The 27,306-nt window shown below is 42.1% G+C and overlaps 2 protein-coding genes across 2 annotated transcripts; both read right to left on the bottom strand.

The window, feature by feature from the left end:
- Nucleotides 1-308: 308 nt before the first annotated feature.
- On the bottom strand, nt 309-26,774 carry nup133 (nucleoporin 133). The gene is made up of 25 exons (XM_050043359.1): nt 26,518-26,774; nt 24,833-24,948; nt 24,632-24,735; nt 23,897-24,130; nt 23,539-23,709; nt 22,149-22,304; nt 21,210-21,280; nt 20,245-20,392; nt 19,965-20,115; nt 16,036-16,190; nt 15,704-15,795; nt 15,349-15,512; nt 14,974-15,068; nt 14,219-14,443; nt 13,972-14,094; nt 13,760-13,859; nt 13,018-13,281; nt 11,832-11,965; nt 8,699-8,857; nt 5,556-5,691; nt 4,766-4,884; nt 2,842-2,922; nt 2,684-2,748; nt 2,404-2,492; nt 309-562 (listed from the first exon to the last, which is right to left on the bottom strand). Exons 1-25 carry the CDS (start codon nt 26,643-26,645, stop codon nt 426-428), a joined length of 3,417 nt encoding a protein of 1,138 aa, XP_049899316.1. The 5' UTR covers nt 26,646-26,774; the 3' UTR covers nt 309-425.
- LOC126389654 (uncharacterized) lies at nt 16,313-19,557 on the bottom strand. The gene is made up of 2 exons (XM_050043360.1): nt 19,433-19,557; nt 16,313-19,386 (listed from the first exon to the last, which is right to left on the bottom strand). Exons 1-2 carry the CDS (start codon nt 19,486-19,488, stop codon nt 16,620-16,622), a joined length of 2,823 nt encoding a protein of 940 aa, XP_049899317.1. The 5' UTR covers nt 19,489-19,557; the 3' UTR covers nt 16,313-16,619.
- Nucleotides 26,775-27,306: the final 532 nt, after the last annotated feature.

Here is a 27,306-nt window from a genome sequence, read left to right as displayed (position 1 = left end):
CATGCACACTGTGTTTCCCACAGCTTTCTCAACTTAATTAAACCCAATTTTACTCTGACAACATGCTGGATGCAGGACTTGATTTGCCAGTAATATCTTCTTATTAATTCTCACAACTATTTTTAACATTAACAATCCTTCATCACCTGGTGTCAGTAAATGATAACAGAACTCAGGACTTCAAATCCAGATTTTTTTTCCTGAGGAAATCTTTGTGCGGCTCTGAGGAGTAACTTTCCTATGAGCGCTCTACTCAGTAAAACCATACTGTGCTATGTTTTTGTTAAAAAAATACTCGAGTATAAGTACAGAAATAACAGCACATTTATTAAGAAAAAAAAACAGAATTCAAACAAATCTTGAAAATGATCAGAATGTAAAAGAAAGCTGAAGTGCAGTTGGCGTTACAGGGAGGTGATCAGTCGTCACATCTGTGATTCGAGGTAATGCTCATAATTAGCTCGAAGGACAAATTCAAAATAAGGTTTTGATTTCAAACTGCTCAGATCGTCCAGCTCCAGCAGGTCTTTAACCTCAGGCAGGTACGTCTGCAGAGGAACTCCTGGAAAACAAAGATTCATATGAGGGAAACATTAAATGATTATTTGTAAGAATACCATTTAATACAGTGGTTCCCAAGTGATGGGTCATGGTCCTAAAGTGGGTCACAGGTCCATTCTGAATGGACTGCAAGTGACCCGCAAACTTGTTTCTAAACAAGTTTCTAAATAACACACTTTATTTATAAGTACAGTGAATTTCTGGCACAGAGCTTTTATTTTGAAGACTGTTTCCTGCTGTAAATTGAGTGACTAACGGACAGCTATTTGACAGAGACATCAAACTAGGTTGACAACATGGCCAAACAAAAGTATGACACTGAACTAATGACTAAGAACAAATCTGGAAGCCGTGGCTGGACCAGCTGGGAACCACTGCTTTAATACAGGGACACATTTGGATTAGATGACAATTAAGTTTAGATGACAATTAAGTTAACAAATTGAGGAAACTGATTGTTGCACTTAACAACCAGCATCTTTCCTGATACCTGTGCTTGTTGCTTGTGTATGCTGTACTAAGTTTTTTTTAACTGCATGCTTTGCATCTTAAAGCTACAGTTGATAACTTTTATAGAAAAATAACTTTATATCCCTTTATCCACACAGGAATAGATGAGACAGATTTCACTCCAATGCCTTGTAGCTTTCCTAATGGCCTTACTGCATGTGAAGGAAAACAACCAATCAGAGCCGAGGAGTCTCTAAGGCAGCTGTCAATCACTCCTTGTGAACTGGTCAAACTAGGCATTGCTGATCAAATATGAATCAAGATTCTGTTACTGCATTGCCTATTTCTCTCTTCAAATGTTTTCAGAAACATTTTAGTTTACTGTTTAACTGTGAAATGAGAAAGCTGGTCCAGCTGATGGGCGGTGCTTTGTACTTTAACTGTATCCAACATGGCAGTCGGGTCACAGACTGTTTCGCTGACTACAAATTTCAGTGAAACAGTAAACTAAAATATGTTTCTGAAAACAAGTGATCGACATGATTGACAGCTGCGTTAAAGACTCTGATTGGTTGCTGCTGCCGTGCCCAGTTGATTCTGGGGGATGTCATTTTTTTTCCACAGACTGTCTAATGTACTTCTCTCAGAATATAGTGACACGTTCAGCAAATATGAGTCATTTCTATAAAAGTAACCACCTGTAGCTTTAAGTGCACGACAACTACTAATATACTGATAAGCACTCAAAAAATGAAGTGTTAAGTAAAGAGGTCTGTGATTTGAGACACACTGATAGTTATCCTGGAAATGTCCATGCTTGGTTAAGTAGTTAGTCAGATTTGCATTTGTACTGTAACCAGGGGAATGATAGACACTAAAGGCATCCAGTTTTTTTATCTGCTACTTTTAGCTTTCTGCTAACCAGAAAGCTAAAAGTATTGTTGGTACCAGTAGTAGGTTATACGAGAGCACCAGATCAGTTTGTAATACGAGAGTTAATATGGCAAAAGATCTGCACACTTAACTCACAGCTCCCAGTAAGTTTAGGGATCTCTGTTAGATCAAGTCGACTGTCAATTGTTTTTTAATTGTTCATTGTTTACTAGCTTGTAATTCTCTTCTTCCCTGCCTTTACTGGCACACTGCTGCAGATCTTGGCTCTTTACTGCCACCTACTGATCAGTCAACTTTCTGGGTCCTATCAACACAGTATGCAGATCTTTTGTTGGACTTTTAGGTTTAGTTTTTGTTTTGATCCAGCACCTGAAGAAGATTTGGACATGTAGATTTATGCATCTAATTACATTTGTGGATTAAATAAATGTTATTCTTAAATCCTCCTGGCTATACTTTGCCTTATTTACTAAACGCAGCTTCTTGAGTGTTTCTCACCTTCCTGGATGAGTTTGAGGAGGATCTTGACGAAGATGCTGTCCTTGGCGACCTCCAGAGGGTCGTCGGCCCCGTCAGCAGAGGACCAGCTGAGAGGCACACACCATCAAATAAATCAGTATTTCCTCCGACTAATTTTTCTTATGTGAATATTTAATTTCATCTGAAAGGAGCTCTGGGGTACATTTAATGATTTCTCTCACAGAGCTTGTCAAAAATCTTCCAGCTTAATTAAATTTAATTAACTTTTCAAAAATAAAACATGACAGAAGGATCTTACTCGTCTCTCCTGAGCGCCTTGCCGAAGATTTCACACTTCAGCGAGTCGATGTCCTCGACTTCCTCCTGCAAGAAAGAAAACCCACAAAAGTTTTATTTCAACTGTGTTCAAGCTGCGACTAGTCAGACCTCAACCAGATGAACAATTCAATATGTTACCTCATCGATGTACTCCAGCAGATCCAGAGCCTTTTTGAAGTCGTACTCGTTGGCTCGCCTGTTGTCATCGCAGATGTACAACTAAGGAGAGGAGGAAACGCTGAAGTGAGCCACAACTGTGGAGTAACTGTCAGAGTGTTAAGTGAATTTATGGCTGTAATCTGGTTTAAGAAATGTCAATGTAAACAGGAAATCTGGTTTCCTTCTTCATGTTAAGGGATTAAAAGTAAAATAACTACAGAAATGTGGTTGTTCAGTGTTTTATAACTTAAACTTTCTTAAAAATGTTCACAATTGAAATTAACATTTTTGGAGAAAAACACAATGCTGTCATTTATAGGCAAAGACAAGACAGTCGAGTCTTCAGCATGTTGGTTGCCAAGGTTCTGACTCATATGTCGAAAAATAGTGTGAATCAAACTTCAACCGTGGACGTCACATCCTGTTTAGGTGGGAATCTGACCAAGTTGCAAGTAGAATAGGTTTCAGAGTTAAGGCCTTTGCACACTGAGTCCGTTTTTTAAAAAATCATTAGGCACAGAAACCTTGCACACTGATTCCAATGCGTTTTATTATTCTGTTCGTTGTGAAAATTAGCAATACATGACAAAATGAAATGACACATTTCCTCCTTTGCCTCATTCCACTGGAGTTACCTGGCTGTCATCACTCCCTCCCTGTCCTTCATTTGGTACCGCAGCAGCATGAAGGGGCAGAACTGTCCTCCACTTTCTGTGTGTGGTCCTTATCCTCCTCCTCTTCATCATCATCACCCACCTTAATATTACTATCTGACCTGTTGAATGTTAGCTATCTGAGAAATGATTCTGTGCGCCCCGTTTCTTTGTCTTGTCTTGGCTCAGTCCCATCGCCACATTTTCTTCACTGATTCTTGGTGAAACGTCTCTAAAGGCTCTGACGGAGGCCGAAAACGCAGAAAATCGAACCTGTTCCAAAAATTTTAATGACGGACTCAGCGTGCGAACATGACTGATACAACGTGAGGTCGTATTCATTTTTTATTTTATGTGCAACAACTTTGAACGAAAAACCTGACTCAGCGTGCAAAGGCCTCAACACAACACCTGCTTTATCTGTTTTTCTCTGTGCATGTTAACTTAGTCAAGTGAAGATCTAGTTTGAAGTTTAGTTCACCCAAATCAAACATTTTCTCCCTCTTTAAAATGCCCTGTGGAGTTTTTGTGCACAAAGTTTCTGTTTGTATTCAGTGTTTCTTACCCAAGCTCACTGTGCGTATCACTGAGCTCTAAGAAACGTCTGCAAAACTTTTTAAATTGTTCATCATTTACTTGATTGTAATCCTATTCTTCCCTGCCTTTGCTGGCACGCTGCTGCAGAACCTGGCTCATTACTGCCACCTGCTGATCACAGGAATACTGTGACACCATTGTAAGGATTGTGTATAGTGTCACACACGTGGCCAAGAGAACACACATGCACAAGACACAAGATGAACAAAACAAAGTCTAGAGGTCCAAATCTCTACAGGGAACTCAAAGTGCATTACGTAAATGTGGATTTGCATATAAAAACAGCGAGTCGGGGTGTTGTGATGTATCATACGCTGCAAATCTGTGTTGCCATTCTATATCTATAGATATGCATACAGATAAATCTCTAGATAGAGTAAGTGAGTATAGATCCCAACATACAGAAACTCACCAACAGGCAGACTAAATGAATGTCGTCTCTAGACCACCACCCACTGATCATAGCAAAGCCATAAATCTTAAAATCCTAAAAAGGTTCCATTTTTAAAGTTGTTTTTTCTCTTGAGACCTCTGCCGCCACTCAAACTACAAAGATGTTACATGTGAAATACTCAACAGCAAAGTCTCTTTCCAGAAACACAGTCCAAAGACCTCTTTGTGAGCAGTGTGTGTGTGTGTGTGTGTGTTTTCACCTGTATGAGGTTGTGGGCACTGAGCAGAGGCATGGTTTCGGGGTTCTGCTGCTTCTCCTCCAGCAGCTGTCGGGGAAGAGTCTCCTGATGCAGCAGGAAGCGCTCCTGCTCCACGATGTCTGATTGGACAGATAAATGACAGCATTGTTAGGTCTCGTTACAGGACGTGTTCAACACTGCAAAGTTCTGCCACTTCACTTGCGTGTCTATTATGTGGTACTCTGCTGCTTTTTCATGTGTTGAAAAGTTGCTAAAAGTCACAGTAAAATGTCAGATCCTATTTCTGCATCAGTGAGCAATCAAATAAAAGATGACACAATGAATTGGTGGGGGGAAAACAACCTGGAAAGCATTCTGAATATTAACAGTGTCACCACATGGACTGAAACTTAAGAGCTAGTTCTGATCATTTAGATTTGATAAAATATGTTGGACATTGCTTTAATTTGTTTTTATTTAACCACAAGATGGGGCTACAACATGTAAAGCAAAGAGGGGTAACAATACAGGTGACAGGTGATGGCCTGATGACTGGATGTTGCAATCATCCTATATATAGGAGGCCTTGTATGGTGTTTAAATTGTAAATGAAGCGCTTTTCAGCCCATTATTTCCGTTTGACCCCTGATGAATGGATGAATGTGTAGGCTGGAGCAAAATGCTAAAAGAATAAGTTGTAAAGGGACTTATAGAAGGGGCTAAGGTGTTTCTTTGTTAAAAACAACACATCCCACCTCAAACAGTGGCTCACATTTGTCTCTTGATTGAGGACTAGGTGGATTTTTTTTACCGTCGACTTGTTTGTTGAGTTCATCCTCCGGCAGGTTGGACGCGAGCACCGTCAGCTTACTGAGAGCCAGCAGCGTCTTCTTCTTCACAAAGTAACGTGTCTCCATGTTGGCCTGGCTGTAGAGCGTCCTGTTGGCCTGCAGACACACGAGTCAACATGTCAGTCGCAGCATCACTGTGAGAGCTACCTGAATCAGCTGCGCAGTCTGTGGATGCTGTTTTCATTTTAGGGTTCCAGCAGGAATATTGATGAATGTGACCCACAACTACTGGTTATCTTTATTTGCTTTTTTGATTTTTAATACATAGATCTGTCAGGCATACAAATGGAATAATGACTAATGCTCATTACACTTTATATATCCACCTTATTCCTGAGGGCACAACTTCCTGTGAGATAGAGGAAGTAGCAGTAAGCTAGTTAGTCCCATAGACTGTCTGTGGTTAGTCCCAGTGGCTACTCTTGGTGGCTAACTGCCAACGCTGGTTCTTTTCCAAAGTAATATACCTTCAGTTTAGCAAATACTGATTTATTTTTTAACAAATATTTAATGTTAACTTAGCATTTTCTAAAATGTCTTTGCGGAGGGGCATTGGTGGCTTAGTGGTAGAGCAGGCGCCCCATGCACAAGGCTGTTGCTGCTGGGGCCCGGGTTTAACTCCAGCCTGTGGCCATTTCCTGCATGTCCGTCACTCAACGTCAGTACATGATATCCCTGTCTGACTTCATTTTCAGAATACTGTGAAATAATGTGAAATACGTATTTAGTCATTAGGACTGAGAATGTGTCACTGATTTACTGTACTTCATTTATATCATATAAAAACATGAATCTTTTACTCCTACTTTATATCACTACTACTGAAGTCTGCTGCTAAATTCAGCTTCATGTTTCGCTCAGAACAGTTTTAATAAATCAGAAGTTATAAAAACGTGTAAACTGCGTGGTTAACGCAGACGAGCAGAGGATTCGCTGGGAAACATCACATTTATTCACTGTACATGGAGCTACAGTTAATACTGAATTATGTGTTAGTATCTCTTAATAAGTCATCAGAAATCATCTTTAGAAGGAGCAGATGTTACCTTAAGCTAGCTCGGGACAAGTTAACGTTAACAATATTTTAACGGAGCAAGGCAAGCTAATTGCTAGCGTGCTGGGTTGCTTTGAGATGGTTGTCAGAGATGGCAGAGGTATGATCACATGATCCTGTTTGAGCTATAACAGGTGGTGTGTTCCACGTTTTATTAAGTAGAAGAGAGTACTGTAAACAAACTGTTACCATTGGAAATCGCCGGTTTCGGTTCAATGCCTGGAGTTGCACCTATATTTCACGCAAGGTATAATGGGGGCTAGAGATAAGGTGGATTATCTTTTACCTGAGTTAGACATAACAGGCAAAGAAAAGCAGAATATTCCATTTTAAAAAGCAATATCCAACAAATGTTTGCTGGTCACAAAAATGATTTAAATTATCAACTACTGGGTAAAATTGTCAAAAAATGTATTTAGTTCCACCATGATTGAGGTCTCTACAAAGCCAAATATGTTACAATAACTCTACCATTCTACCTTAAATTAATCTTGTGTTTATTATAGCTGCTATAGTGGAAATTCAAACAAGTAAAAGCCGATAAAAACACAACAAAGAGTCACAGTGAACAAATTTAGCATCTAAAGCAGACCTTTTCTTTAAGATGTTACAAAGAACAAGACGATTAAACACCTTTGAAGGTTAAATTAAAATATATCAGCTTATTAATTTTCTTTCTTCTGCTATTTTTAAACAATTTATTTAACAATTGGCACTTAAACATGTTTTTTAAAGTATGTTCTTGTTGTTTTATCAGAAGTTGTCTTGTTTTATTTCTTATGTTTGATGTTAAGCTGTGTCTTCTTATAACGTATAGTGCAGAGGTATGAGACAATTGTTTTGCACGACACAAAAATAAAAAAACTTTTAAAGCTCCTTTAAAGCTAAAAAAAGGCACAGCAAATAAAGTAAAAAGTCAAAACCAAAGTCAGACTGCGCTTAAAACCAGAAACGAAACGCTTGCTTGATGTGTGTGTACGTGTTAATATGTGTGTGCTTGTTGACTGCAAGCAGGAAGGAAGCTGTGCAAAATGTGTGTGTGTTTAATGCAGAGGCAGTATCATTGCTGCTGGCTGTGGTGAGCATCAATGTGTGTAAAGCTGCTGAAACAGGAAGGAAACTGTGTGTGTGTGTGTGTGTGTTTCCTCTGTTCTACACTGAAAAGGCTGCAGACAGACAGAAGGGAAGGAAAGATCATAACTGTGTGCGTTCTGTATATCTGTAAGTGGTAAAATTAGAAGGAAGGAAGTAGTGTGTGTGTGTGTGTGTGTGTGTGTGTGTCTGCTACATTCACTATAGTAAACAGGAGGGAGATTGAGAGGAAGGAGGGAATGGAAACAGAGGAAAGGAAGGGAAATAAAGAGCAGAACGACAGAAGAGAGAAAAGTAAAGGAGAGAAATAAAGATAGGATGAAAAGAATAAAACGAAGAAACAACGATAACAGGGAAGGAAGGAAGGAAGGAGATGAGGAAGGTAGAAACAAAAGGAAAGGTAGAGAGAAGAGAGGTAGGATAGATGGAGGGAAGAAGGGAACAAGAGGAGGAAACATATAGGAAGGAAGAAACAAGTAAAAGGGAGGTGAGAACAAAGACAGGAAGGAAGGAAGGAAGGAAGGAAGGAAGGAAGGAAGGAAGGAAGGAATAATGATAAGAGGAAATTGTTTAATGCGTATTTGTTTTATCTTCACTGGGGGAGCTGAGGAGGAAGTGTAGAGAAGGAAGGAAACAAAGAGGAAACAAAGGGTAAAAAGGAATGGAGGAGAAGAGATGGGGTGCTAGGAAGGAAGTAGGAGAAAGAGGAAAGGGAGGAAAGAAGAAAGAGAAGGTCAAGTGATGAAGGAATGAAGAAACAAATATAAACGAAGAAATGAAGGATAATGAAAGTAAAGAAGCCACTTGAAGCCCTCGGTCACCGAGAAAGTGTAAAAGAGGAAGTAAGAGTCTGGTCGTCCCACAGAGGATGTGGCTGTGGTTTCGTTCTGAAGTGTTAAACAAGCTTTGTGTGTCACTGTGTGTGTGTGTGTGTGTGTGTGTGTGTGTGTGCCGTACACTGCGGTAGTCGTGGACGTGGATGTGGTGCAGCCAGCTCAGGTGCTGGTGGGACTGCAGGAAGCTGGCCAGATGCTGGTGCTGAGCGGCTGGCTGGGAGAGCAGCTTCCCCCTCTTCCCCTTCTCCATGTACCAGCGGAACAGGAAGTCAGCAAAGTTCTGCGACAGGAAGTGACACAAAGGACAAAGAGGAAGCTGGTTTAGTGGCTGCACAAGAACACTCTGACGTGTGAAATGAAAGTAAAACTGCGACTTCACACATCAGCAGCAGTGGAAGAAGTGTTCAGATCCTTTACTTAATAATTTACCACTCAGAGGCCCAGTCCACACGAACACAGGTGTTTTTGAAAACCGGACTTTTCCCTCTTTTTTTTAAAAAAAAAACAAAACAAATCCTGCCAACAAGCATTGTTATAAATAAATAAACTATCCAAATGAAAATGCAAAAACACAAATGTAGTGCAGAAACAAAAGGAAAGGCAGAAGAAAAGAGGTAGGATAGATGGAGGGAAGAAAGGAACAAAAGGGGGGAAACAAACAGGAAGGAAGAAACAAGTAAAGGGGAGGTGAGAAGGAAGGAAGGAAGGAAGGAAGGAAGGAAGGCAGAAAAGAAGGGAGGTAGGATGGATGGAGGGAGGAAGGGAACAAAAGGAGGAGAAACAAACAGGAAGGAAGAAACAAGCAAAAGGGAGGTGAGAATGAAGGAAGGAAGGAAAGAAGGACAGAGAAACGGAAGGCAGAAAAGAAGAGAGGAAGGAAGGATGGAGGGAATTAAGGAACAAACAGGAAGGACGAAACAAGTAAAAGGAAAGTGAGAATGAATTAAGGAAGGAAGGAAGGAAGGAAGGAAGGAAGGAAGGGAAAAACAAAAGGAAAGGCAGAGGAGAGGTAGGATGGATGGAGGGAAGAATGGAACAAAAGGAGGGGACAGAAGGACGAAGAGAATGAAGAAACAAGTAAAAGGGAGGTGAGAATGAAGGAAGGAAGGATGGAAAGATGGAAGGAAGGAAGGAAGGAAAGAAGGAAGGCATGTTAAGAGCATGACAAAGGCAGCCATGTAACCTCCACGCTAAAGCCATGCAAAGAAGAAAAACATGTTGTCCAATCAGCAGCCTGATAAAAAATCCATTTCTCAAAAGCTGCTTGCAGCTTGTATCACATCCATTCCTCAAGACAGTGGAAGAGAAACTTTACATTATGTCTAATAATAGGTTCGTTCGAGATGAGCCAGGCCTGCACAGATTCGATCACCGGCGATTGGCGCACAATGCATGCCGGTTAGTATTGTGTCCGACTTCATCCCAACTTGCTCTGACGTATTAAAAAAATGAACGGTGATAAAACCACAAGAGCGAGGCGGCCGCAGTTTTTAGAGCCAGGCGCTGCAGTTGCTCTGCACCGCCTGGCTCTCACCTGATATAACAGCTGATTGGTTTAGATGTCGACTCAACAATATGACATTTTAGATAAACTACTCATTTTTGTTGAATTTTAGAGATTAAGATTGTATTTAAGTTTAAGTTTAAGTTAAGTTTATTTACTTTATTAATCCCCTGAGGGGAAATTCAATGTTTTCACTCTTGCTTGTCAATGTAGACAAGTGTAGCCCTGACTGTATCTGACTGAGCCTTAATGAAAGCTGTTGTCTTGTATAAAATATGAACCTTATAGTCAAACACAGTTTATTCAGCCTGTGTAGTTGAGGGGACAGGTCAAACTGATATGATGCTGATTTACAGGAGAGTTCATATCAAATGGAGGATAAACCATGAACATAAACTACAGATCACCTGTAAAGCATTTTAATAAATGTATCTATCATAATTAAAACAACTGGAGACTGAAAACAAACTGATATATGGGTCTGATCACTTTTTTAATGAATTGACATCATTCCAGACAGGATGTTAGTGTGTCTGTGACTTCCTGTACGGACTGAAGGCTACTGGAAACTGTCTAACTTCACTGCGGCTTTTTGTCACCGCCCCCCGCTGCGGCCGCCTGCTCTCGTCTACTTTCCAGGCGAGGCGCAGTTCATCTCCAACGAGCCTAATGTAACAGACCCATTAGCGAGGTTAAAGCCAGCATTACTTTGGACACTTTTGCCACTGTATTACGGCTTTATAATGGCTGATCAATAACAGAAATCAATGCGGTGATTAACGTTAGCTGACGATGTATCATGTGCAGACCTCCTGTCTGTTTCTGTAAGCTGAAACCATTTCCCTCAGTGGAAACGAAGCTTTTATTTACTTTAATTTCACAGATACGAAACAATAAATTGTGAAGACAATAAAGCCTCCACAAAAATAGCATTTTAAGTCTTGTGTGTGATTTATCCTGGCTTCATATGAGCAGAGGAAATCTCTGCTTGTCGCTAGGCTAATTTATACAATGTAAAATGCCATAGCCATAATAACGTTAGCATGATGTATTTGTTTGGAAAACGTGTTTAGTATAAGACAGCTGTTTTGTCAGTGAACCTTGTGAGTTGTAATGGAGCCGAATTGTGTAACGTTACCTTTGTTAAATGTTGCTGTTGTCCCTGGCTTTATATGAGAGAAGGAAAAGACCGTCGGCTACTAGGCTAATTTATACAATGTAAAATGCCATAGGCTTGTGCTAATAATGTTAGCATGTTGTAATTGTGCGGAAAATGTGTTTGTCTGTGAATGCTGCGAGTTATAGTGAAGCTGATTTGTGTACTTGCGTTTGAAATTGTCTCTATTAAGCCATGTTTAATGTGTGTTCAATACGTGTTTTGAATTAACTGAACTTTACAGCACTTAACACAGTCCTCCACCACCGACTAGTGTTTTGGAGGTGTAACTGCAGAGTGACACAGACACACCGACGCAGAACTAAAAATGCTCACAACGGCGTAGGCTATGTGCATAGGGTCTACACACAACCATAAATCCCCTTTAGACGTAGGAGAATTTTCTCAACACACAAGGGATCGCTTCATCCTTCAGTTCTTCACAAACATTCAACACCAACACATCTGGAGATACATGGTTTTCACTGGACAGGAAGGGGATGAAGATTTGTCCAGTTAGATGCAGCGTACCTTTAACATGCTAACAAGCTCTTTCTAAAAGTGGACCCTTAGTGTTTGTGGTTCTTTGTGTACCTGGTCTGCGAACTTGGTCATGTAGTGCTGCAGGCGGCTCTGGTTGTCGGTCTGCTCACACATCTGAACCAGGATGTCGAAGTCACAGTACTTCTCGGCCAGCGCTGCCACCCACTGGTGCTGACCCAGCTCCACTGAAACACACAACAACAACTTCACAGTAACAACAGCAACTCAAACCTACTGAGATAGATATATATATATTATATATATTATATATATAATTTTATATATATATATATATATATATATATATATATATATATATATATATNTATCTATATCTATATATCTATATATCTATATATCTATATATATATATATATATATATATATATATATAGATATAGATATATATATTTTTTTATTCACTGTGTAGAAAAGTCCTCCATTAGACACTGAGGAAGCTCAAACTTGAGTTTATGTTTCACATGAACGTCCACCAGCTTCGTTAGGAGAGACTGTTCGCCATAGTTTGAAGATTTAATGATTATTAGTTTCCTTAACTCAATTTTAAACTGTTTTTCAATTTAAATAAAATAATCAAAAGAACTCATTAGAGTCGATGAGTTTGTTGAGGGTAGATTGTTCTTTTAATACCACTAGAATATACTCATAATTTCTTCTCCTGCTTCTTTAACTCTTTTTTTTTTTACTTTTTACAAACTGATGTTACTTGCGGCTGTTGAAGCAGACTCGACCCGATACATCAGCTGAGATGATGACACATAATTTTTGCTGATCACATATTATATCTGTGTATATGCTGACTGATAAGTATCATAAAAAATGCAGCACAGGAAACCAGTAAAGTTTTATTAGTAGATTAAATAAGTCACTGTTTGGTTTATCGAAAATCCTTTTCACAGGCGAACAACACAGAATTTTTAACATATTTCTTATTTGGTATATTGTCGAGTTTGAGTTGTTGCTTATGGTCTATACTGATATTAATCTAACTTCCAGTGATATATTTGCCGTTGGTGTTTTAGAAACATGTATTTCTCACCTGTAAAATGTCCATGTGAGCCAAACTACTAACTAAATTTATAGGATCATTTACAAAAAGCTGCTCTTGTATATTTAAGTTAAAACCAAATATCTGTCAAGATATATTATCATTACATTTATGTTGTCTATGATCAGAATCTTATTGTATTATGACTCTGTTTAATCGTTCACTTACACAGCGGGGCCAACAGCTCGGAGCGGCGCTGGCTGTACTCCATCTCCAGGCTGTTGTAACGCTCCTGTTGGGACCCTGGCGGCCTCTGCTGCTGCAGGGAGGTCAGCTGGGCCACATAGCTGCCCAGATAGATGTCCAACAGCGCCACCAGCTGCTCACAGAGGGCGCTGCGCAGCTCTGAGTCAGCATGCGGGTACACCGAGCGCAAGATGATCTCATGCTGGCGGGAGAGGACGGTGCGAACGCCACCAACACCGCCTGATGCTGAAAGTGTGAAGATCGGGAGGAAGAAAAACAGTTAATAAGTTATTTTATTCTAACAGTCTTCACTTTCCTACAGCTCTGTAGAAATAAGGCAAAGATCAACTGGACATTTTAGAATAAACACCAAGCCAGGCTGCTGCTGTCAGCAACCACTGTTTTTTAATTCACTTGACCTAGATTTTAAAAAAAATGGCAGCCCACAAAATTACACCGTACAGATGAGTGAGTGCAGGTGTTCCTCTGTTTGGTCGCCAATGAGAGGATTCAGCAAGTGTTGCTTTCAAGATGATGTCTAAGCAGCTGCAACATCGCTACAAGGATGAGCTGAGACTGCCTACACTGAGGGGTTGCTACCCGAAATAGAGAACCATGCAGTGGAAGCGAGGCAAAAATAAAACCATGCTTTACATCTAATATCTATGCAGACTGTCTGATGATTCAGAGCTTAAACAAACACGTCTCTAGGAATTTTACTTACCTGTCCATGGAATATATTCGGGCTCTGCTGCAGCATTTTCAGAAGCTCTGTACATGAAGGCCTTTGTCTCTCTATACTGACCAGCAGCCTGCAGCATGTCCTGAACACACAGAGTACAAGTGGGAACATTTTATTCACTTAATTACCAGAATGTTATAAACCAGAGGTGGGTTTTATACGTTCAGGTCAGTGCTTTGGTGATGAATGTGTACCTTGATGATGTTGTTGACCGAGAGAACCACTTCCGCCCACTGCACAGAGTCGACCGGGTTGTCCTTCAGACTCCGCTCCTCCTCGTCCAGCAGACAGTCAAACACTGAGGAGATCTGAGACACCTGTGAGAGCACCAGAAACAGATTTAATTCAGCCTTCCTCACACACACACACACACACACACACACACACACACACACACACACACACATTTATCATCACAGAAGAACGCAGTCAGACTCAAACCTCTCTGAAGAAGACGTCAGCAGCGGTGAGGCTGGGCGGCACGGCAGTGCTATTCCTCTGCAGCGCAATGCCAATGGCCCGGTTCACCAGCTCGCTGTGTTTGGTGTGGTGGTTCTTCAGCGCCATCGCAGCCTGAAGCTTCTCAGCGTGTTCGCACAGCAGAAGGCGTGTCGCCATGGGAGATGAACGCACCGTCACCTGGCTGAGTCGGTCCAGCAGACCCACCTGACAGAAGAAAATATTCAGTCTACTTATCTGTTCTTTCTAAATCCAGCCTATCTGTGTCTTCGATCTTTATTATCTATTTTTCTCATATATACTCAGTGTTCACTTTTATAGGTACGATACAATCTAATGCAACCCAGAACAACTGTTTGGCCATAAAGTCTACTTTTATGACATATGTTTATTATATGTTTTAGCATCTCATATCAGGCCCAACTTTGCTGGATCATTACATATTGGGTATGGAATTTATCTGCAGAGGCTCTAGTTTCAAGAGACCAAACTTTTCTATGGCTGTCAGTTCTTGAAGCACGATGAAGGCCAAAATGTGGCCTGCAACAGACGGCAAAGTTTCTTGTTTTTACCAGAGACGATCTGCAGAAATGCTTTTGCTAAGTCCCCTACCAGCCAGTTAGCAGCAGTGTCATATTCTTTTCTTTTAAAGCCACTTCACATGATCCTCTGCATCATTTTTTAAACAAATGTAAGATGTTCCAGCTGCATTTGTGTATGTGTGTGTCTGTGTGTACCTGGAGCAGGAAGTCCATGAAGCAGCCATGGGCCTTCATCTTGTCCTCCAGCTGGTGGAGGATGATGAGGGAGGTGAGAGGGAAGCCGGCACTCTCTGGAATAACAGAAACAGAGGTGTTTTTAGGAAATAAACACAGAACTAGAATTACTGCGTCACGGTTGTATGCCTCCGGGAACCAGGCAAGTTGCAGTTTACATCCATGTCTGTGAAAACACGGATGCTTCACACACATCTTCCCCCCGACAGCACAGAAGATCTATACAATCAGCACAGTTTCAAGGTGAATACCCAAGATTAATGTCACTAATTCAGTATCTGACCAAACGTCTCCCCTTCTGTTCCTGAGATACTCTCTCCCCGTTCCCCTCCTCACCGTCAGGGACAGACTCGGCCCAACGGGGGTCAGACGCCGGGTAATCGTCCACCAGGTCCAGGTTGATTCTAGTCACCATGCCATCCAGCTCGGCTCCCTCCTCCCCATCACTGTCAGCGGGGAAGAGCTCGTCTGTGACCGTTTGAGCGCCCACCAGATCGTTACTGACGAAGGAAAGATAATTATTTTTTATTTACAGTATTACAGGGACTAAATCCTGGTATTCTGAATCCTAAAAGACGCAGATTCAGTCTAAAAATGATGAATTACAGACTTTAAAAACAATTTTTGTTCAATAATACATTTTCAAAACCATCAATAAAGATTTTGTTTTGTGAGATATTTATTGACGTACCGACAGAACTGCAGGAAAGCCGCCTTCAGCAGTTTGGTTTTGTCCTCCTGAGCTACGGGCTCTGCTCTGGTTGGAGTCTCCATGGCTGAAACCTTTGACACAGAATCAAAATTGGAAATGCATTCAAATCAAGTCAAAGTCAAATGCATAACTACATGGTTGAGCAGCGTTTTCTTTACTTCTTTCTAACTGGATTTCCTTTGTGTAAATAGTTATGAGATGAAAATGTCGGACTAGAGGCTGGTGGAAGTAATTATCAGCTGCCTGCAGATGTTACATAAATTAAATTCTTCTTGCTCTTTCATGCTACAGTCTTTTCTCTAGAGTTTTACCTCTGGAGCTGCAGCCAGTGAGGAGCACAGCGAGTCCTCCATGGTCTCCGGCAGGATGGAGGCACTCTCCCGGGCCACCACTGCCACCAAGCCACTGTTCTGGGAGAAAAACACGGGCAGGTTGGCACAGCAGCCTCCTCCACGTACACCATCACCTGGACGGTCGGACAGAGAGGGCGACATCATCATTATGTAATGCAGGGACGTTTTCTGTTTGATCATCATGTGGTTGGTAATTATCAGGTCTTTCCATCATGGGTCCATTTCAGAATCAGAATCAGAATCAGAAATACTTTATTGATCCCCGAGGGGAAATTATTTATGTTACAGGTGCTCCTTGCAAGAGAGGAAAGATACGTGAAAATATAAGAAATTTAAACAATAGTATTTACAAATATATAGTTAAATAAACAGGAATTATTAACAAACATAAACGTAAATAAATATATATATATATATACATATATATATTGTAAACTGAACAAGATTATTTACACAAACAGAATATATACAGTCAGGGTGAATGGGGTTATTGCACAAGTTAAATTAAATTATTGCAGTGTGTGAAAAAGTCTCAGGGCCACTCAGAGGGAGGAGTTGTACAGTTTGATGGCCACAGGCAGGAATGATTTCCTGTGGCGCTCAGTGGTACATCTTGGTGGTATGAGTCTCCCACTGAAAGTACTCTTGTGCCTGACCAGCACATGGTGGAGTGGGTGTGAGACATTGTCCAAGATAGTTCGTAGCTTAGACAGCATCCTCCTCTCTGACACCACCATCAGAGAGTCACACTCCATTCCCACAACGTCACTGGCCTTGCGGATCAGTTTGTTGAGTCTGTTGGCGTCCGCCACCCTCAGCCTGCTGCCCCAGCACACAACAGCATAGAGGATAGCACTGGCCACCACAGACTCATAGAAAATCCTGAGCATAGTCCGGCAGATGTTGAAGGACCTCAGTCGCCTCAGAAAATAGAGACGGCTCTGGCCCTTCCTGTAGAGAGCGTTAGTGTTCTTAACCCAGTCCAGTTTATTGTCAATGTGTACCCCCAGGTACTTATAGTCCTCTACAATGTCCACACTGACCCCCTGGATGGAAACAGGGGTCACCGGTGTCTTGGTCCTCCTCAGATCCACAGCCAGTTCCTTTGTCTTTGCCACGTTGAGCTGCAGATGGTTCTGCTCACACCATGTGACAAAGTTATCCACAACAGCCCTGTACTCATCCTCATCACCCTTGCTGATACATCCAACTATAGCAGAGTCATCAGAAAACTTCTGAAGATGGCAGGTCTCAGTGCAATAGCTGAAGTCCGTGGTGTAGAGGGTGAAGAGGAAGGGAGAGAGGACAGTCCCCTGCGGGGCCCCGGTATTGCTGACCACTCTGTCTGACACACAGCGTTGCAAGCGCACATACTGTGGTCTGCCAGTCAAGTAGTCTACAATCCAGGACACCAGGGGGGCATCCACCTGCATTGCTGTCAGCTTGTCACCCAGTAGAGCTGGACGGATGGTGTTGAACGCACTAGAGAAGTCAAAAAACATGACCCTCACAGTGCTCGCCGGCTTATCCAAATGGGCGTAGACACGGTTGAGCAGGTAGATGATGGCGTCCTCAACTCCAAGTCGGGGCTGATAGGCGAACTGGAGGGGGTCCAAAAGTGGCTTGACCATGGGCCGGAGCTGCTCCAAGACGAGTCTCTCCAGGGTCTTCATGATGTGGGAGGTCAATGCCACGGGTCTGTAGTCCTTGGAGCCACTGGGACGCGACGTCTTTGGCACAGGAACGAGGCAGGATGTCTTCCACAGCAAGGGGACCCTCTGGAGACTCAGGCTCATGTTGAAGACATGCTGAAGTACTCCACATAGCTGGGGGGCACAGGCTTTGAGCACCCTGGGGCTGACACCATCAGGGCCTGCAGCCTTATTTGAGTGGAGTCTCATCAGCTGTCTTCTCACATGGTCAGCAGTGAAGCACATTGTGGAGGTGATGACACGTGGGGGAGGGGTGTAGTCCTCATGATGGAGAGAGCAGTCAGTCTGACCACGGGGAGAGGAGGTGTGAGGAGGAGGAGGAGGGGGGGTCAAGCAGGAGGGTGTTGAGGTGTGAGAGGGAGGAGTGGGGGAGGAGGGCGGAGTGGGAGATGGTTGACCAAGACAGACAGCAGAAGAGTCAGGGGGGGGATGGGCAGGGCCAGTAGTGTCAAATCTGTTAAAAAACAGATTCAGTTCATTGGCCCTGTCCATGCTGCCTTCAACTCCTCTGTGGTTGTTGGTCCTGAAGCCAGTGATGGTCCTCATTCCACTCCAGACCTCTCTCATGTTGTTCTGCTGGAGTTTCCTCTCCAGCTTCCTCCTGTACCTCTCCTTAGCCTCCCTGATCTTCATCTTCAGCTCCCCCTGTATTGTTCTCACCTCCTCCCTGTTACCAGCTCTGAAGGCCCTCTTCTTTGAGTTGAGGATGACTTTGATGTCCTTTGTTACCCACGGTTTGTTATTTGGGTAACAATGGACAGTCCTGGCTGGGACAGTGGAGTCCACACAGAAGCTGATGTAGTCCGTGATGCATTCTGTGAGCCCGTCGATGTCCTCCCCATGTGGCTCACAGAGTGCCTGCCAGTCTGTCACACCAAAACAGCCCTGCAGTGTCTCATAAGTCTCCTCCGACCATCTCCTCACTGTCCTCATGGTCGCAGGCTGGCTCTTGACTAGTGGTACATAGCAGGGGTTGAGGTGCACCAGGTTGTGGTCTGACCTACCCAGAGGGGGGAGGGGGGAGCAGCTGTATGCATCTTTGGCGTTTGCATACAGCAAGTCCAGTGTTCTCTCCTCTCTGGTAGGACAGCTCACATACTGTGTGAATGTGGGCAATGTTGTTGCCATGGTGACATGGTTGAAGTCACCCGAGATAGCTATGAAGGCACTCGGGTGTTTAGTCTGCAGGCGGGCTATGGCGGAGTGAATGACGTCACATGCCGACGTCGGGTTGGCAGAGGGGGGGATGTAAACAGTTACAATAATGGCATGTGAAAACTCCCTGGGCAAATAATACGGCCTGGGTCCAACAGCAAACAGTTCAATGTCCGGGCAACAGATACGTTCCTTAATGGAAATATGGTCAGGACTGCACCAGCGGTTATTTACTAGAACAGCAAGCCCCCCTCCTTTGCGCTTACCGCTCTCGGTGCAGTCCCGGTCGGCCCGAACAGTCTGGAAGCCGCTGATGGAGACGTTGTTGTCGGGAATGTCCTGGTGAAGCCATGTCTCAGTGAAGCACATAAGACTACATTCCCGGTACTCCTTCTGACTTTTGGCGACCGCTGTCAGCTCGTCCATCTTATTTGCCAGTGACCTCACGTTGCCCATGANGTCAGCTCGCCATCTTATTTGCCAGTGACCTCACGTTGCCCATGACGAGAGAGGGGAGACACGGCTTATATCTTCTCTTCTCCATAAGCCCCCGTTGTCTCAACCCTGCTTTTTTCCGCCGCTGTTTACTTCCTCCCCTGCATCCTCTGTGTGTTTTCCTCCACAGTTCAGCTGGTATCTCGGATGTTCCGGCCGCCAAGCCGGCCGGCCTCAGCGCAATCAGCTGATCTCTGGAGTAAACAATGCGGCCATGAAGTTGTTGCGCAATGGTGCCGGGTCCGAATGAAATAAGTAATTCCAGGGTGAGGAAAACGAGTACAACTCTCTCAATCAGCATGTTTTGAGAGGGCGCAGTTTCAAATTTGGATTTATTTTTGTCATAGCTCCTCATTTGTTTTTGTTTTTTTAAATGTTTTTCTATATTCTGGTTGTCATAACCTCTCAAGGACATTTTAAGTCTTATAAACTATAGTCACCCTGCCTTATATAAAAATAAAAAATGCTTGTTGATCTGATGCCAGACAGTATTTTCCTTTAGAGAGCTGAGTTCTCTTTTCTTACCAGGTGAGTTAAAGCAGATTTTCTCATCAGGTAGTCCTCCTCTGCTGGTTCCTGTAGAGCAAGCAAACACCAGCTCCTCGTTATAAAGGAAGGCGGTGGAGCCGGGGGAGCGTGGCAACACCAGCCGCGTAGACTGTAGGGCCTCCTCACTCTGAGGAAACAAGACATTGAGGAAAAGTGTGTGAAAAATTAAATGTACATCTAAAACAAAGGGAGAAAGGGAAACATGGAAAACAGTAGACCTATACAGATTAGGATCAGTATCAGCATCAGGACTGACCTGGAACGGAGGGTTGTACTTGGTGACTTCCACAGTGAACTGGTCGGAAATGGCGGCCCCAGTGTCCTGCAGGGTGACCAGGCAGAAGTAAGCCAGGCAGGGCGTGTCCGACGGGTGCCAGGCTGCAGCCAGAACAACCAGGCCGGCTCTGAAAACAACAACAGCACAGACTCTTGCTCATCTCCGCCTCAGATATACTCAGTAATTATTTGAATTCATTTGAACAAAGTGCTGAATGTCGGTGCCCAGAAATCCTACAAGATGGTGTCAGAAAAAGAAAAACTGCAAAGGTTCCCTGTGATATCTGTAGTCTTTCGATTAAAGACGTTATATCTACGGCTCCAAAGGGCAAACAGGAATAGAAAACAATTTTAGATCCATCAATAAATAAGTAAATAAATAAGTTCAAGGTTTCCACTTAACTGTTTTAACAATTGAAGTTTCCCCTCTACAAACTCTTCATACTGCCACACTTCACGGTCAAAAAACTGTGTGCTGACCCTGTCACACACCTGCTGCTCATCAGCAGCGCCTCAACTATATTACCTGTGTTACCTGCTCCAGTGCGCCACCCCGTGTACAAACAGCTAAACTGCATCTATTTACATAAAGTCACTATTAGTTAAACATGAATTTAACAATATGTATGACCACCAGAGGTGAGGAGCGTAAAAACATGGCTTCATATTGTTTTCTTGTTCACCAGGATCTCCCCTGTACTGACTGCATGTGTTTATAAATTGTAAGTCTCAAGCGTCCAGTTGTCTCCTTGCTTTAAAGTTTAAAAAAAAAGTATTTCCTGTTGTATGACCTTTACTTAAAAGGTTATATATCACATTCAGTTAGAGTTGATTAATAATAATACTAATAATAATCAATACAGACACTGCTCAAGTTGATTTTGAATCCAGAATTTCAGCCTAAAATACAACAAAGACCTTTTATTTTGAATTGTAAACACTCACTGGCTGAGCTTCATATCCAGGTACGTCACATTCGCTCCCTCCTTCAGCTCCTCGTAGTTGCTCTCTGACCCCTGGTGGCAGAGACATCTTTAATGTATGACCATGAGAGACATTCCCAGTATTCAAACATTTAATGTTACAGAAAGAATCTGATCAACGTGGAACAATACGGCCGCCTATTTCCAACATAAATTATGGAAGTTAAGAATATAACTGAGAATTTGATTTAATAAAAACAGCTTTGAGTTACAGTTTCTGTATCATTTACCTCCTGTTAGAATATAAAATACTTTCACCAACACTGTTTCTCAGCGTGATGGGCCACCAGTGGTCAAGAGGTGTACTCGAGTACAAACTTCAGGTAGTTGTACTTTACTTAAGTCGTCCCTTTTCATGCTACTTTGTTGTACTTTTTTCTCCAGTACATTATCCAACACCTTCAGTTACTTTAAAAATCAAGATTACACATATATAACATAAGAGGAAAGTTTAAAATGATGAAGCACAGACAAGCAAACTAAGCTACCAAACAGGATATTAGATTTGAGCTTACACGAAACAAAGTCATTTAATCGATTAGTTGAATAGTCAGCAACTGTTTTGAAACACCTGATGGTTTCATACAGAGATCTTTAAAAAACTTCTCTGTATGGAAAAAAGAAGTACCATGACTACTCTGAAATAACATTTGAGAAATACTTCACAGTTAAAACATGTCAGCATTGTTGTGGATGTACAAAATAATACCGATGACACTTATGTACTTTTACTTAACTAACATTTTCAATGCAGAACTTCACTTGAGACAGTATTTCTACAGTGTGGTATTTGTACTTTTACTTAGGTAAAGACTATGAATACTTTCTCCACCACTGTGTGACATGGAGTCAGACTGATACACAGTGTTGTGTATATGATTGTGTGTATCCTTGTACTGACCCAGATGGCATCAGCAATGCTCTCGGTCAGAGCTCTCTGGGCGTCCCAGCTGAGGATCTGGTGCTCCCAGCTGTCGTCCACCTCCCATTTACTCAGACTGGAGCTGGTCAGCGTGTAGAGGCAGTTGGCTCCGCCCACCCACAGCACACTGTGGAGCTGCAGCCGGAAAACAGAAACAAGAGTGAGGCTGGAGGCGTTCACCATCTAACACAAGTCAACCTGCAGCAACAATACCTGTACTTCAGACTTGATAATGTACCTGTAGCTATATGTCACTGTTCATACATAACTTTGAGCCTTGTCGTTATCTGTTCATATTTTATGTATATTTTGGATTTGCATCATATTGATATTTTATATTCGCAGTCTTTCCTATTTTGCGCTGCAACTGTTGCTCAGGATAAATAAAGTTCTGCTTTATACACTATTCATCATCATGCACCTGTGCTACTACTACCCTTTAAACAATTTCTGAATTTGCTCCAAAACTAATGACTCATTTCTCTCTGCCACCGAACTGTAAACCAAATTTCTTTTAAATTCATCACGTTTTTGTGAAAGCAAATCAATAAACTAACGAGACCCAAACATAACATCTGTGGTGGAGGTGATTAAATACATTTACTACAAATAAAAAGGTACCCAAACCTTACTTGAGTGTTTTCTTTTCCTGTCACGTTATACTTCTACTCCACAACATGTATCTGACAACTTTAGTTATTCAGAAACTTACGATTTTTGTGTAAAAAAAAAAAAATATGAAGAGTTTATAAAAATAAAATAATAAAATCTGTTTTAAATACGATCATTAGTTAATAGCTCAAAATGAGCTCTGCCTCAAGCAACAACAACAAAATCCTACTTTTACATGAATGCATGAGTCAGAATCATCTAATGAGATCATTTAACAGTATAACAGTCACAGGGGACATTTTTCTGCACCAGTACTTTAACTTTGTTGGTAAAAATCCTGCAGATTCGGTTACTAAAGAATTGTGACCAAGATACTTTGCAGGACATTTTATGGATTAAAATATTGGGTTACATACGCCTGTAAACATTGCAGAGCTTTGTCAGATATAATATAAGTTACATTTGTACACCTGATTTATGGAGGACTGTTGAATCCTTCAACAAAGCTAACAAAGAGCTTCTGTGGCAGGGTGTGTAAATCTGGGTGGCTTTCGAAGTCAGCAGCCATGGCACTACTTGTTAGCTTCACGTTATAGCTGCTTCAAGTATGAGTCAATAGTTTTTGGATACTTACTGGGTTTCAGAATTTAGTTTTATAGGTATAGACTGATGCTGATGCTTCCACTGACAGGCCAACACCAGCTAACATCCGCTGTACTGTTTTATCTTTACAGTAGAATCTGTTAGCATGACTCACTGTGTCGTTGGCGGGTGGGGAGAGGATGCCGAACAGACTGGAGACACGGCGTCCGATGCCGGAGAGCATGCCCTGACCCTGCTGCAAGGCTCGGTATTGCAGCTTCCCCGAGGGATCTGCACTCGCTCTCAACAGCCGATTCTTCTCTGAGGACAAGACGAAGCTTCCACCCTGACAGGGGAGAGAAAAGTCAGAAATAAAAACAGCAGCAAGAGATGATCTGTGTGATTACAGATGAAGGCTTTGTTTGGTTTGTTTGAGCTCCCAGCGATTAATAAAAATTAGAGTAGTTGTATCAGAGTCAGGTTAGCTGTTTCAGATGCAATGGCATAAAATAAATCAGATTTATTGGACTTACATTGACAGCAACTACAAAGTTGCAGAGGTCTCCCAGGTCCACGTCAGTCTCTGTGTAGTTGCCCTCCTGGGCCAGGCTGGGCCACAGGCGAGCTGTTCCCTCCGCAGCCACCGCCAGGACAGAGATGGACTGAACTCCAGCTGTCTCTAGAGGAGCAGTGGACGACACGGCCACAAGATCGGCAGTGTAGTTATACTCACTGCTGGGCAGCTGTAGCTCCTTACACACTGACAGCTGCAGGAAAAACACAAAGAGAGTTGGTGGACTTGAATTATGAATCAGTGACTGTTTCCTCTACGACTGCAAGTAACTGTGTGACCCAGACAAATCTGTGAGCTCATGATTTATTGACTCTGGGAGGTGCGACTGGTTCCCCTCTGCTTTGGACAGATGTTTGAGATGATCACCGTGAAGAGGTGAGAAACAGGGAAAATTCTTGATTAATTGAAGTCATAGGCAACTATATCAAAACATCTGTATGCTCAGTACAGAGCATACAACACACAGCCTTTTTTGTCAGAGAACCTGGTCGCCTATGACTTAAATTCATCAACAATCTTCTCTTTTTTTTGACTCTTCGTTCATGATGGAGGCATGCAAGAAAGACAAAGTTCAAGACTGTAGTCAGAGCATTCTTTGCTAAACTTTCTCATTGGACAGTTAAATCTCTGGACAGGAAAGTTGGTCTTTGTTTTGTTACTTTGCAAGTTTCAGTTTTTGGATCTTGAGCTGTACCTTGGCCACAGCAGTCTGACAGATCTTCCAGATGATCAGTCTCTCTCCGCAAACCATCCAGGCCCAGCCGCTCTCATTCACCTTCACTGAGATCTGGTCATCAGCTACAGGAACCAACACACACACAACTGTTAAATGGAAGAAGTGGAACAGGATACGGTACTTGCAACAAACCATGACAGACAGAAAAGTTTTCTTTACCGTCAGCCATCGTCAGTGCCTCCATCACTTTGACAGGAAGCGATGAGCCGAAGGTTTGCACATCATAGTTGATTGAATCTACAGCTGCGTGGCTCTGCACTCTGGTGGGTGTTGACCTGATGGACAGAGAATTAAATGAAGTGAAAATGGAAGGGTTATTGTTGGTTGAACGAATGTTTTATTACAATAATACAAACTTGAAACCATCTTTTTTTAATGTGAGCACGTGTAAAAAGTCTCCTCTTCAAAAACTAAAATAAAGGTGAGATTCTCTGTCCAGTCACATTTGTTTTTCAATATCTTCAATAAGCAAATGTACACAGTATGATAACGGTCAACTTGATAGTGGTACATCACTGCAACCCTAATATTAGGTGTAGAGTCTTTCAATAGAAAACATTACATTTCAGACTCTGAGGGGTGAAACGGGGTGAACTTTTCAGACACGTTTTCTGGGCAACAACAATAAACCAATGTCATGTGGATACCACCCAACATGTTCCACCCACTCAAACACTAGTATTCCCCAATGGCAGTGGCACCCCAACAGAAAAAGCAGCATGTCACACTAGAAAAACTGTTTAGAAATGGCCTGTGGAGCGTGACAAAAAGCTCAAGGCGTCGACCTGGCTTCTACATTTCCCAGGTCCCAATCTGCTCAAGGATTCCTGTGATGTGCCGGTACCCCAGATGTACCCCTAATCCAAGGTGGGGCCTCCTTGGATTGGACTTGGCTCTGACCTATCGAGGCATGGACACAGGATCTCTGGGAGTGTCCTGTGGTGTCTGTCACCAGTGCGTTGGTGGCAGATCCATTTAGTCCAGTGAGTTGTGAGATGGGTTAATGGCACGTGCCACAGATGCTCATTCAGATTGGGATCTGGGGAATTTGGAGGCCAGGTTGACACTTTGAGGTCTTTGTCACATTCCTTTGGCCATTCCTGAGCGATGATTGTAGTGTGGCATGGTACGTGCTCTGCAATGGTGTTTGAGTGGGTGGAACATGTCGGGTGGTATCCACATGAATGCCAGAACCAAAGGTTTCCCAGCAGAACAATGCATTGGAACAACATAATCAAAGTTATTCACTTCACCTGTCAGTGGTTTTAATATTTTGGCTGATCAGTGTATGTTCACTGTGCTGAGTGTGTAAGTGTTTAAACATATACAAACATGTGCATTGTGCTACATTACACTGTATGAACTAGTATGTAAAACCACGTGTAAAACTAAAACCATGAAACGTTTATACATAAAATATTTAAAGGATCACAGTAGTTCACACTTAATTTCCTGTTAATCGCATAGTTTCAGCTGTACTCTTATTAACTGTTCATTACTTTAACAAAATATACAATTTTATACTCTTACCATGTCTTGTTAAGTGACTAAGACTGTCATTTAAATGTAGAGGAGTTAAAAGTACAACAGTGATAAATGTAGTGGAGTAGAAGAAGGAAGCAGCATGAAAAGACTCAAGGAGAAATAGATTTGTACTTAAATTAAGTTCAGTGCTGCCAATTATATCCCCTATAATGATTTAAACCTTCATGAAGCGGGAATTTATTACAGTATTGTTGTATTAAACGATATTCGTTTGATCTAGATGTACCTAATAAACTGGCAGCATAGTGTATTTTGCACAAACAACAGGTAAAACGCTACCGGTCAGCGTTTTCACTCACCTCGCCGACAGAGGCGTCCTCCGCGGGGAGAACAGCAGGCTGGTGGCCGCACCGGAGACGCTCTTCCTCCCGGTGTTCCTGCCCTGCTGCCGCCGGCCGGAGCTCGGAGCACCGCGGGGGCTGAACATACCTGCTGTGGGACCCGGTACTGCTCAACAGTGGAGGAATATATCAAGTTTTAACCGAGAAAAGAAAATGAACACCCCAAACTTCTCCGTCAAATCTTCTCCAAACAGCGCGCGATGCAGTCGCTTGAAATATACGTCATCACCGGGTCAACGGAAAGTCCCGCCCTCCGCACAAAACGACACTTTTTTAAAAAAGATGCGAAGACATAAAATAAATCAGATTTATTGGACTTAAATTGACAGCAACTCATTTTAAAATATTTTTTTAATGACATTTAACGATGAAAAACTAATTATCTTGACAAAATAATAATAATAATAATAATAATGATGAGTTTTAGTTATTAAAAAGACATACTAGAAGTTTATAAAATATATATTTTTAGTGCTGCTAAGTACAGCTGACACAATTTAATCGATTGACAGAAAATTATTGTAAACTACTTTGATTTTTTAAAAATATTTTATGTATAAACATTTCATAGTTTTAGTTTAACGTGGAGATTGAGAGATTTGCTGCTTTTCCTTCTAATAATGTTTATAGTTGAAATGCAGATAATTGTACACATGTACATACTTCTTATGTTCATTCTTATTCTCGTTTTTATTCAATTAATGAATTTATTGCAGCAAACATTGTAGCAAAATACACATTTTATTT

This window comes from Epinephelus moara, chromosome 5, assembly GCF_006386435.1.
Source record: "Epinephelus moara isolate mb chromosome 5, YSFRI_EMoa_1.0, whole genome shotgun sequence".
NCBI classification, from domain to species: Eukaryota; Metazoa; Chordata; class Actinopteri; order Perciformes; family Serranidae; genus Epinephelus; species Epinephelus moara.
Note: the sequence above shows the minus strand (reverse complement) of the source record. Positions and strands in the feature narration are given on the sequence as shown.

What these genes read in the sequence shown, in the direction of transcription:
- LOC126389654 (XM_050043360.1), bottom strand. Translation starts at nt 19,488, where the DNA reads ATGGAGAAGAGAAGATATAAGCCGTGTCTCCCCTCTCTCGTCATGGGC. An exon ending in CTCGTCATGGGCAACGTGAG is followed by an intron (nt 19,387 to 19,432) that starts GTCACTGGCAAA and finishes GGGCAACGTGAG; the next exon opens with GTCACTGGCAAATAAGATGG.
- nup133 (XM_050043359.1), bottom strand. Translation starts at nt 26,645, where the DNA reads ATGTTCAGCCCCCGCGGTGCTCCGAGCTCCGGCCGGCGGCAGCAGGGC. An exon ending in TGACCAAGTTCGCAGACCAG is followed by an intron (nt 8,858 to 11,831) that starts GTACACAAAGAA and finishes TTCCTGTCGCAG; the next exon opens with AACTTTGCTGACTTCCTGTT. An exon ending in CCTCAAACTCATCCAGGAAG is followed by an intron (nt 563 to 2,403) that starts GTGAGAAACACT and finishes TTTGTTTTCCAG; the next exon opens with GAGTTCCTCTGCAGACGTAC.